The sequence below is a fragment of the Pongo pygmaeus genome, chromosome 6, assembly GCF_028885625.2.
Source record: "Pongo pygmaeus isolate AG05252 chromosome 6, NHGRI_mPonPyg2-v2.0_pri, whole genome shotgun sequence".
NCBI classification, from domain to species: Eukaryota; Metazoa; Chordata; class Mammalia; order Primates; family Hominidae; genus Pongo; species Pongo pygmaeus.
In genome coordinates this window covers 100045843-100058537 of record NC_072379.2, presented here as the reverse complement: position 1 = coordinate 100058537, position 12695 = coordinate 100045843, and the positions used below count along the sequence as shown (strand labels likewise).

The 12695-nt window shown below is 38.9% G+C and overlaps 1 protein-coding gene across 4 annotated transcripts in view; it reads right to left on the bottom strand.

The window, feature by feature from the left end:
* MAGI2 (membrane associated guanylate kinase, WW and PDZ domain containing 2) overlaps positions 1-12695 on the bottom strand; it is a 1485052-nt gene that overhangs the window by 104814 nt on the left and 1367543 nt on the right. For all 4 annotated transcript variants that reach the window (XM_054494395.2, XM_054494398.2, XM_054494397.2 and 1 more), the window contains 2 exons: positions 8085-8304; positions 6590-6733 (listed from right to left, as the gene is read on the bottom strand). In XM_054494395.2, the coding sequence (XP_054350370.1) occupies positions 6590-6733; positions 8085-8304 (364 nt within the window). The remainder of the gene's footprint in view (positions 1-6589; positions 6734-8084; positions 8305-12695) is intronic.

Here is a 12695-nt window from a genome sequence, read left to right as displayed (position 1 = left end):
CAATTGCATTCCTTGGTTTTTACTCAAAGAACTTGGAAACTTATGTCCACACAAAAATCTGCACACAAATATTGATAGCAGCTTTATTCATAATTGCCAAAATCAGTAGTGCATCCAGACAATGGAATATTATTCAGCACTAAAAGAAATGAACTGTTAAGCCATTAAAAGACATGGAGGAAAGTTGAATGCATACTACTAAGTGAAAGCAGTCCATCTGAAAAGGCTACTACATACTGCATGATTCCAACTATATGACATGGTGGAAAAGGCAAAACTCTGCAGTCAGTGAAAAGATCAGTGGTTGCCAGGGGTTAGTGGGGAGGGGGGAATGAATAGTGGAACACGGAGAATTTTTAGGGCAGTGAAAATACTCTTTATGATACTATAATGTGGATACATGCCATTATACATTTGTCCAAACCCACAGAATGTACGACACCGGCCGGGCGCAGTGGCTCACGCCTGTAATCCCAGCACTTTGGGAGACTGAGGCAGGCAGATCATGAGGTCAGAGGATAGAGACCATCTTGGCTAACATGGTGAAACCCCGTCTCTACTAAAAGTACAAAAAAATTAGCCGGGCGTGGTGGTAGTGCCTGTAGTCCCAGCCACTTGGGAGGCTGAGGTAGGAGAATTGCTTGAACCTGGGAGGCAGAGGTTGCAGTGAGCCAAGATTGTGCCACTGCACTCCTGCCTGGGTGACAGAGCGAGACTCCTCAAAAAAAAAAAAAAAAAAAAAAGAATGTACAACACCAAGACTGAACCATACTGTAAACTATGAACTCTGGGTGATAATGACGTATCAATACTTATTCGTCCGTTGTAACAAATATACCAGTCTGGTGGGAAATGTTGATAGAGAGGAGGCTGTGCATGTGTGGGGCAGGGAGTATATGGAAAATCTCTGCACCTTCTTCTCAATTTTGCTGTGACCCTAAAACTGCTCTTAAAAGAATGAAGAAAAGAAGACTGGGTTAAAAATAATAAAAGCATATATTCACTCAACACATGTATTTGTGTAAAGATTTAAAAATACTGTATTCAAGAGTAAAAATAAAACCCAAAAAGTGCCTGAGAATCAGTCTAAGATATTTGCAGGTATGTTACGGAAAAAGCTATAAAACTTTAAGCACTTTATGGAAAATCTACATAAATGGATTACATCATGTTCATGGAAAGACTCGATATTATAAAGATGTAAATTTTTCCACATTTATACATGGATTTCAAGCAATTCCAATAAAATTCTAACAGGATTTTTTAGAAACTTGACAAGTGGCTGGGCGTAGTGGCTCATGCCTATAATCCCAGCACTTTGGGAGGCCGAGACCGGTGGATCACGAGGTCAGGAGATTGAGACCATCCTGGCTAACACGGTGAAACCCCGTCTCTACTAAAAATACAAAAAAATTAGCCGGGTGTGGTGGCAGGTGCCTGTAGTCCCAGCTACTCAGGAGGCTGAGGCAGGAAAATGGTGTGAACCTGGGAGGCGGAGCTTGCAGTGAGCCAAGATGGTGCCACTGCACTCCAGCCCAGGGGACAGAGCAAGGCTCCGTCTCAAAACAAAAACAAAAACAAAACAAAAACAAAAACAAAAACAAAAACACTTGACAAGAAAATTCTAAAATTATGTGGAAGGACAAAAGCCCAAGAACATCCAAACACCCCTGAAGAATTAAGATGTGTGTCTGGGGGAGAGAAAGTTTCCCCACACAAAACTCAACACTCATTAAAAGGTAGCTAAGTATGGCATTGATGCAGGGATAGACAAATAGACTAGTAGAACAGTATAAAGAATCCATATACAGACCACTGCATTTATAGAAATTTAATTTATTATAGAGCTGTCATTGCAGATTGGTGGGGGGTGGGACAAAGAAATACTCATTAAATGATGATGCTGTGACATGTGGTTATCCATATGGAAAAATTGAGATTGAGGTTCTACCTTATATCATACAGAGAAATCACCTGTAGGTGATTAAATACTTAGATATAAAAAGTAAAACTATACAACTTTTAGAAGAAGATATAAGAAAAGATGTTTAAGACCATGTCTTGGAGAATGATTTTTCAAACAAGACACAGAAAGTAGAAACTATAAAACAAAAAAGGGTTAAGCCAATTACACTAAAATTAAGACTTTCTCATTATCAAACAGCATCATAAAGAAAGTGAAACTACAAGCCATGAGCTGGCATAAGATATCTGTATCACATTAATTGATGAAAAACGATCACCAATAATATATAAGCACTTCTATAATCAACGTGAAGAAATATTCAACAGAAAATGAAGAAAGACATGTACAAGCATTTTTTATTTGAGAGAACATGAAAGTCTAATAAATATAAGAAAAAATGATGAATATGAATTTGTAATCAAGAAATGCAAATCCAAATCTAAAATATGTCATTTTCTACCTACCAGAATGAGAGTTTAAAAGTCTGAAGTACAAATCTTGTGAGTGTGTGTAGTAAGAAAAACTTTTTTACATATGCTAATACAAGTATAACTTTGTAAAACCACCTTGGACAATACTTTTTTGTTACTTAGGTAAGTTAAATTTGTGCCCTCCAAGGCATATAGTCTAGTCTAGAGAAAGTCTTGCATAGGTACAGCAGGAAAGATGTACAAAGATTGTATGAGTTACAACAAACTTGGAAACAACCAAAGTGTAAATTGACAGGGAAAATCTCAAATGTCCATAAAATGGAAAAATAGATAATTATTATAGGTGGTAGCATATTCACATAATGAAATAACTTATAGCAGTGAAAAATAAATGAACTATAGCTTCACGCACCAACCTTGGATGAATCTCATGAACATAACATATAGAAAGCAAACCACAGAGAAGAACATGTACAGTATGGTTCAGTTACATAAAGCTCACAGAGTTCGCAAAGCTAAAGGTTATAGTTGAGAGATACACACATCTGTGGTAACAATAGAAGAAAAGTCAAGTGCTTTATTTAGGAAGGTGGTTCCCTCTGAGGGCTGGAGAGTAGGAGGAGAATGAAATCATGGGAGCTTGGTACTGTTCTGTTTTTTAAGCGGGGCTATGGGTTCATGGGTCCTTGAATCATTGTTAGTATTTATACTTATTACATATGTTAGAAATATTCTTGTAAATGGTTTTATGTTTAATAAAAACAATATATAAACCAGGATGCTTTTGTATTGACTAGTTATATCTGGTCTGTAGAAGGAAAGGTGACAAATTTAAAAGAAGCTAATTTCAGGGAATGTTGCTTTTCATTTAAAAAAAAAGATGGGCAAGTGGTATCTTTTTGTGAATTGATTAGTTAAACAAAATGTTTTAGTCATTCCAAAGCCCATTGCAGGCAGACTTTTGCATCATGTGAGTTTCAGAAAGTAGGTAAACCATCTTATAAATAAGCTTATGTGATGCTAAATAGGCATACACAAATGGTACCCAGCTGCAGGTGATGAAGTTATGAAATAATGTTCTTTTTCATCACAAAAATACATTTTATGGAAATGCGAACTATATTACACTTTTATGGAAACAGGAAAATATTTTACCATTTTAAGAGCAAACTTGATCTCCTTTCAGATTTCTCTTTTAACTTGACTCTCAGATTTTCATTTAAGCACTTAGAATTTCTATTCTTTCCCTCCAAATATCTCCTGATTTCTTACATTCCCTGTTTTACTGAGCTTCGCCAATATTATTTTTTATGTTCATTATTTTTTGCCTGTGTTTTCTATTTAGTTTTGGTTTTTAATTTGGTTATATTCCTAGGAGCTTTGTATCAGAGATTTTATTCCCTAGCTATGAAAATTTCATCCCTCTCAATTTTATTAGGCTATTTTACAAACATAAGTCTTCTTTTTATAAACAGATCCAGTAATATTTTCTAATAATTTATTATCCTTTTCCTTAAAATCTGAATGTCCATTGTGTTTCTCTTATGACGCCAGCCTTCTTGACTGACTGAAGAAAAGCAATCAGATGTGACAATGATATATCTCTATTTATTATTCCCCTTATTTTCTGCATTCACAGATTATGTTTTGTTTTATCTATTCAACTTTTAATACACCAATATTAACTGATGTTGAAAAACCATCTAGTATAATAATTAAAGTCAAAACTTGCTACTCTCCACTGGTTTTTTGATACAGTGAATACAGTACTTCCCCCTCATACCTCTTGCATATATTCTAACATCTCCAGTGGATGCCTGAAATCACAGGCAGAACTAACCCTATATACACTGTTTTCCCTATGTATATCTATGATAAAGTTTAATTTACAAATTAGGCACAGCAAGGGATCAAAAACAATAAAAAAAAGAACAGTTATAACAAAATGCCAGCATCACTACTCTTGCACTTTGGGGCCATTACTAAGTAAAATAACGGTTACTTGAACACGGGCAGTGCGATACCATGATAGTCAATCTGATAATCGAGAGGGCTGCTGAGTAACCAATGGGCAGGTAGCATCTACAGTGTGGATAAAGGGCTGTTTCACCTTCTGGAAAGGACGAAATTTCAGCACGATACTCACAATGCTGCACAATTTAAAATTTATAATTGTTTATTTCTGAAAAATTTTATGTAATATTTTTGGATTGCAGTTGACACAGGTATCTATAATAAAACCTTGGAAGGTAAAACCTCAGAGTTTCACCTGAAGAGCTTCCTAAAACATAACCTGGTGACCCCACTCCTAGAGTTTCTGATTCAGCAGGTTTGGGTGGGGCTAGAGAATCTGCATTTCTACCAAGTTTCCAGGTGATGCTGATGCCAGGAACCGTGCTGAGAACCATTGCTCTGGCTTAAATTCTGTAAGAAAGAGGAATCTTTTCCTGCAAGGCTGTTTCTCTATTTAGGCTTCTTTGCCTTGGGAGTACTGTGTATATCCAGCAGCGAGTCATTTAGACCCCTTGTTAAAATACATGGCCACTGTTTGTAACCTACAGAGAACAGCCCTGTAGTCCACCGTGGGTCTCTATCTCTCACAGGGATCTGGCCATTTCGCACATGGTCTTCTTGCTGTGTTTCACCTGCACTGGAAAGATAATTTTGTTTTACTTAACTGCTTGTGAGCTGGCCTTACAGCATGTTAAGAAAGTGTCCTTCTGGCTTATAGGGAAGCTGTAGAGCCAGGAAACCATGTGGAGGCCCATCTTCAAATCAGGGCTAGATGGGGTAAGAGGAGGCTGGTGCTAGATCGGGGCGAGGGCTGCCAGTCTCTGGTGTCAGCTCTGCCTGGGTTTAAATTCCAACTCGGTTGCTTCCCAGCTGTCAAAGGATTGTGGTGGGAGGGAGAAACAAAGACATGATACGCATGCCTTCTGCTTTTGGACTGTGGATAATCCCCTGACTTGGAAATGCGTATCATAGAAATGTAGACTTGGTGGTAGAAATAACAGATTCGGCCGTCAGGGAAAATTGGTTGGTGAGGCTCTGCACAAGAACCTGAGGTTCTGGAACCCCAAAGCCACGGCTTTTCTTTATTAACTTAAAGAGGCAGGAGGGAGGGCAAGAATAAATTCTAGATTTTATTCATACACACACACACACACACACCCCAACACACACACACAGAGAGAGAGAGAGTAAAGAGACTAATATTTTATATTGTTAACAAGCTTTATTTTGTACCCTTAAATGAAGAATCAGTTACCCATCAATCAGATGCCTCAAAGTAATTATTAAATGAAAAAATCTACTCTCAACTTATACTCTAATTGGAAATTTTCTAGTTGCTGTCTTTTTTTTTTTTTTTTTTTTTCCTTGAGACAGATTCTCACTCTGTTGCCCAGGCTGGAGTGCAGCGGCACGATCTTGGCTCACTGTAACCTCCGCCTCCCCGGGTTCAAGCGATTCTCCTGCCTCAGCCTCCTGAGTAGCTAGGACTACAGGCGCCTGCCACCACGCCCGGCTAATTTTTTTGTATTTTTAGTAGAGATGGGGTTTCACAGTGTTAGCCAGGCTGTTCTTGATCTCTTGACCCTGTGATCCACCCGCCTCAGCCTCCCAGAGTGCTGGGATTACCAGCATGAGCCACCGTGCCCGGCCCCTGCTGTCATTTTTAAGAACAACCTGTATCCAAGAAGCCAAATCCCTTTTACTCCTAATGCTTCTGTCTGCCCAGTATCAAACCAAAAGACCAGTCAACACAAAGGAAAAATTTCCCAAAAGTCCCGCAAAACCACGTGATTAATCAATATGGGGGAAAAAGCACAAAACTAAAAATAAATTTCAAAAGTTCAACCTTGATCAAAACGGAATCATCAAACCATAGAAAGAATTATGGAGCAATAATGTTTCCTTTTCAAGCTATTTCTTAGATTTCTTTCATTTTCTCTTTAGAAAAATAGTACTTTATTGAGATTAATCAATTAGAAGGTCATAAGCAGAAAAATGAGAATGAGAGATATTATAAAATAACATGTGGCCAAACCTTTAAGAAACTAGGTCATCATGAACTAAAAAGAGGGCAAACCTAAAGCAACCCTGCTTGACAGCATGCTTCAGTACTCTTCCAATACCACAGTTGGTTTTTCTTTTAGAATTAAGCAATTGCATAAAAAGAGACTGTTCTTACCCTCATCCTCCCATTCCTTATTGCTGGTCCATCTTCTGCCAGTCTCAACACATACAAATCCATTTTGTATTCCCTTCCTCCACGAATGCTGAATCCAAATCCTTTGGCTCCTTTCTCCATGTCCACAGTGAAATAATCAAAATCCTTTGGGGTTGGGGAGAAAATGGAATAAATAATTATTTAGTTATCAGAGAAGCTTCTGTGGCTGGTCTCTGTGTTCTCCTTCTGTCTCTTAATGTATTCCAAATGACATGATGTTGGGAGAAGTCGTAATCTGACTTCATAAACTATCCAAATGAAAGACAAAATTCCAAAGGTTTGAGCAGGCCACAGCACAGTTTACTTGGTCATCAAAGAATTACTGTGTAGCTTGTTTACTTTGGTATTCATCAGTTTACTTGGCAAACGTGGAATGATTACAGATAGGCCTGAGTGACATCATCTCTCCTTTTACTTTTCTCATTCACTGCTGTTGAGCACCATAAATAAATGTCAGGTGTGTGTGTGTGTGTGTGTGTGTATACAAATTACAGAGTTTGCTGATTAGAAAAGTGAAATTTAGTGGGATCTGATAATTAGATCTCTCAGTTGCACAGACTATTGAATATCAAGTTGGAATGTACAAAATCAATTTCTCTTTTACCTAAAATGCAGTATGTCCAAGATTCTCTGATCTTCACTATTTTTAAAATCTTTGGGCATAAAGTTGATCTTCAATTCATAATAAAACACAATGTAATCTGATGGAGTTGACATTGTACTTAATTTATATCTTGATATGTAGTTATGAAGTAGGAAATATTTTCTAGATACCAAACTCTGGTCTAGACTCTTTTCATAAATGTTGAATCCTCATCCTGGCCTGTAAGGAAGACTCTCCCTTCAGGAAACTGAATCTCAGAGAAGTTAAGGAAGTTGATAAGAAGCGCATCAACAAATAATCATAACAACAGTGACACTGGTTGTGTAGACAGAGAGTTGTTGGCTGTGGCAGACGCTACACTCTGGATTGTGAAGCCAGGCCTGGTCTTATTCTTATGCACAGGGGCTTGGCCCTTTATCACAGAGTGGCAGGTAGGGGGCCACGTAAAAAACTATGAACCTAGAATACCTCCGCTGCTAGCATCTATAAAATTTTCTGCATTAGCAGCACTCTCAGAGGTCCCAGGTTAGAGCATTTTTAAAGCTTTGACAAGGAAACATACAAGGAGTTAGCTAGTATTAGCAGGGATTAGTTTATTCCATTACTACTCACCCACTATTTATTTATGTATTTATCCATATTTATTTATTGTCCTGCTTTATTCTGAAATAGATTTATTTATCCAGCATGTTTTTGAGGATGCAGGTGTTACCCCAATGTTACCAGAACTAGGAATAGAACTTCAGCTCTCTATCCCAGACAGGTACTCTTTCCTCTGCCTCTGCTATTTCATTCCTTGCAGTTCTCTGGAAGCCTCGGTCAGGGCCCACCCTGCTCTCCGGGAGAAGGTACCTGGGGTTGTCTGTAGTCCGACAGAGGGTACTGCCTGGTGTCGGGGGAGTGCTGCCTGTAGTCCAGCAGGGGAGGCTGCCTGTAGTCCAAGGGCGGGGGCTGCTGGTAGTCCCCTCCTGGGGGTTGCCTGTAGTCCAGCGGGGGCTGCCTGTAGTCTGTGAATGGAGGCTGTCGGATGTCTGGTTTCACATCTTGCCTTGCTTTCACTTCCGACCTGTAACTAAATCAATGGAAATGGGATTTGCTTTGGAAACTCTGCATTCTAAAGAGACTAGAGTGATCACACGGCCTCCAGAGGTGGTCCAGCCATGACAGCTCACACAAACCACTCCTCTCGGTGGTCCTGTTGGATGTTCAGGATTATAAGAAGGTTAAATATTATTTAAAAATCTCTGACAAATGCCATATTGTATACTTTTTATTTGGCTCCTTACGAAGTCAAGGTAAAAATGATGGTTCAACCAGAACCTTGTGGAAAAGGACTCATGGATGTTCCTCTTTGACTTTGGCTATTTAAAAACTGTACAGCCACAGCAAATCAAGGGATTGAAGCACTGAACTATACAAACCAAGACATCAGCCTGTCTTAACACCAGTAAACCAACCTTCCTCTCTCACTCTTACTTTTTTCTCTCACACACACCCCTTGGCGGATCATTCATTACTTCATAAAAACATGATTGAAGTGATCTCTCAATACATTACAAATACACAATCAAAGGCTATTTTAACCTGCTGAATTGGGTCTTTTTGAATATTTTACAGAGGTTAAAGGAGTGATGGTAAAATATAATCACCAACTACAAACCAAGTGGCAGGTCATTGGATCATTGGTAAAATTGGAAACGTATTACACAGAGGTAATACTAGATCATAGCTATCAAGATTAGCATCAAATACTACTGTGGTCATAAGATGGAAGAGAAGGCAAAAATGTTTATGTCCAACATTTATCTCTTGCTTGCTTCTAGATATTAGTTACTAATGAAATAAACACAGAGACCAGAGCTAGGAGTTTAGCATTGTTTTGTGAATCCAAACTGCTTTAAGCTGAGGGGGTTACTAGTTTCAAAAGAAATAGCCAATCCCTACCATTATGGGATCATTAATAAGGTGAACTGAAAAATTATCACCATGGTATGGAGGCCACTTAATTCTGTTGTTCATTGCCTATTGCCATGGTAACAGTCTATAATGAGCTACCCAGGGATGTAGGTAGATTGAAAAAATACATTCTACATAGTAATAATTTTATCTAAAATTAATTGGAGGCTATGAGGAATTGAGAAAATATTTAGCCGCAAGAAAAAGCTCAAATGTGTCAGGAAAACTAGTGCAAACCAGTAGAATTCTTACCTTTAAAAGAGTCTGGATTTTTTTTTTTTTTTTAACTGGCTTACAGTCTTACTGATGCTGATTAGTATTAAGTATTTTTAAAAATCACTTGCCTGAACAATTGCCATTAGTGCAATCTAATATTTGGTAAGGTCACACCGAAAGTGCATGGCAATAGATGTGTTTATTTGGGGCTCCTTAGAAGGGGGTTAGTAATGTAGTTATTTTAATCAACCCTTTGAGTAGGTCCCATTTATTACTTAACCCTGCAGAGGAGAGGCACTCCTTTTATGAGCTGCATAATTTTGGCCTTGCTTTATACCTCAATTGTCCACTCGCTTACTGAGAGCATGCATGCTGAGAATAGAATTATTTAAAATATACTTTGAATAAGATGCTTAACTATGCAAATGCATGCATTAAACAAAAGGAATTGAACTGGGTGACATTTGTCAGTGTGTGTTGGTTCCTTTCTGGAAATAGCTTGTTTGGTGGTTTGGATGTCACACTGTTTTCAGTTATAGCATAGTCACTTTATTTCCACGATCTGTGTGGTATTCATATGCAATATCCATTGTGTGCTCAATTTCCAACCAAAAGTGACATGAGGTATGGCCAAAGAGGGTGAAATGTAAGAATCTCCCCCAAAGTAACACAAACGACTAAAAATAGGAGCAGATGAAACTTTCAAAACTCTCATCTAGGCCATCAGGCACTTAAACTATATTCTACCCAGTGTCGTGTGTCAGGATTTTAAGTTGAACTACATACACATTGAGGAATTCTTTAATAAGGAAAACACACTAAATTTTTTATGAGTGTTGCTAACTTTTAATTGAATAATATACCAGCTAGGGCAAAAAATTATGTTGCTTTGAATGTGTGAAACACTTCAAGGAAAACTCAGGATTATTTTTAAAAACTGGCTCTCTAAAGTTCTTTTACTTCTGAAAGAAGATCATCAATATAACCATTCATAGCTATTAATTCCATTGCTAAAGAGACTTTAGAAATGATAAAACCAGACTGCTAATGGTAAGTTCTAGCAGGTTTTTTGTGGTATGAAAAATTTCCAGAACAAAGAAATGCTGCCCATGGTGAGAATGCACATCTCGTGGGCCCTTCAAGAATCACTTCCAGCCAGCTGCGGTGGCTCACGCCCATAATCCCAGCACTTTGGGAGGCTGAGGCGGGCGGATCACCTGAGGTCGGGAGTTCGAGACTAACATGGAGAAACCCCGTCTCTACTAAAAATACAAAATTAGCCAGGCGTGGTGGCGCATGCCTGCAATCCCAGCTACTAAGGAGGTTGAGGCAGGAGAATCGCTTGAACCTGGGAGGCAGAGTTTGCGGTGAAAAAGGTCACGCTGTTGCACTCCAGCCCGGGTAACAAGAGTGAAACTCCGTCTCAAAAAAAAAAAGAATCACTTCCAGTCCTGAGCATCTAGAGTTCAAAGTCTGTGAAAGAAGTCAATTTCCAATGCTCTTTCACTGACCTTGCCATTTTAAACTGCAAATATCAATTGCCCTTGCTAGAGAAGGTGAACTCTGCTATTTATACTTAGTTTTGAAATATATTCCATAACAGCTCTTCTGTTGTTTTCAACAAGTGCTTCTCCTTGAATAGTGTTTTTGCTTATCTTCACATTAAACGTACTTTATGCTTCCTGAGCACACACTCAAAAGATGTTAAAGGACTGAGAAATGGGGAGAAGTGTATGGGGTGTCATGGGAAGCAAATCCAAGAGTAAATATGGCAGGAAAAAATATCACTCATTCTAACTCACAACACGGACATTTTCAAGCAGATTGCCATTTTATTTTATCCTGCTGTAACATGGGAACGGCTGAATCTGACATGTAGGTGGGCACTCCTTGTACAAATGAAGAAATAGGAGATTCATACCGTGCACTGGCATATAAACTGTCTTAGAGACATCTCCAGCCTGATCTAAAAAAATGGCAAAGAGTTTTCCCTCTGATACCATGGCCATCTTTAAATGCAATTGGGAAAAATGTCTCTGGTACCTGTAAGATTACTGAATCTCTTCATTCATATGCAAGTGAGCCACCACCAACAATCACAGAGTTCAGCCAAGAAACCCGAGTGCCAGTAAAGGGCCCTAGAGTTGGAGTGGGCACTTCCTGGGCTGTTAATATAGTAATGGAAGCAAAATATCTTAGAAGCAATATAGTAGTAGAAGAAGCAAAATACCTTAGAACTCTGGGCAAATATGTTGGTGACTTATAAACATTTGGATTAGGTCAATCTGAATCCCAGAGTTAGGAATATTTCATTCTGCAGTCAGGATGTCCAAAGACCACTGCTTCTGTGATAGAGAACAAGGTATCCCAGTTGTGAGCTGGTAGCAGATGGGACATGACAGTGGCTGTATCCAGCTCTTGTTCTCCCATCAGAGCTATAGCACACCAGGGATGAGCTCACCCACCCAAGTCTGGGAGCAAGAGCCATGTCCAGGGAAATCTGACTCTGGAAAGGAGAATGGAATGTGGCTGCGAGATTAATCGACAGTGGCAAGAAGAGTCTGAAGCTGGCTCAGGGACTGCTGGGGCGCTCAAGACCTTCCTCTTGAGTCTAAGTTGAATTCTGGGGAAAGTCAGTGCAATCTGTTGAAGTGATAGATGTTGAGAGCAAACACATCTGGGACTCATTACTGAGACACTCAGGACCTACCCTTCTTAGGGATTGTCAAATTCTCACCTCTGCATCATTTGCTTTATGGGGCTTTTGTCTTCCTTGCATATATTAAAAACATAAGCAGCTGAGGACAATCAGACATTTACTTTTCTATGAAAGCAAATGGGAAATCAGTAGAATGAGGCTTTGTAGAAATAACACCTGTGGCACAGGGAACACAGTTTGCTTTGCAACAATGTGAATGATGAACCCAGAGAGTTCTGGGAATCAAAAACAGAGTCTCACTTTATCTTCACCATCATGGGAGGAGAGGGATGGGAAGCAGATGTTCAGAAAACATTAGAATCATTAAAAAGGCCAGTGAGGGGTTTGTATGCAGAGGTATTTCTGTGAGTTGTTCTGTTTTTGTTTTCCTTTTTGTTTGTTGTTGTTTCCCACGGAAAGGGAGAAAGCATCATGGGAACATGATGCTTTTTAATGGCTCAACCCAACCCAGGCTCCCTGTTATATACAAGTCACAATAAGAAGACAATATTGTTCTTATGACAGTCTTTTTCTGGAAGTTCAAAGTGTCTTATTCATTAGTCTATGATGCCTATCTCCAATGCTATGTGTGA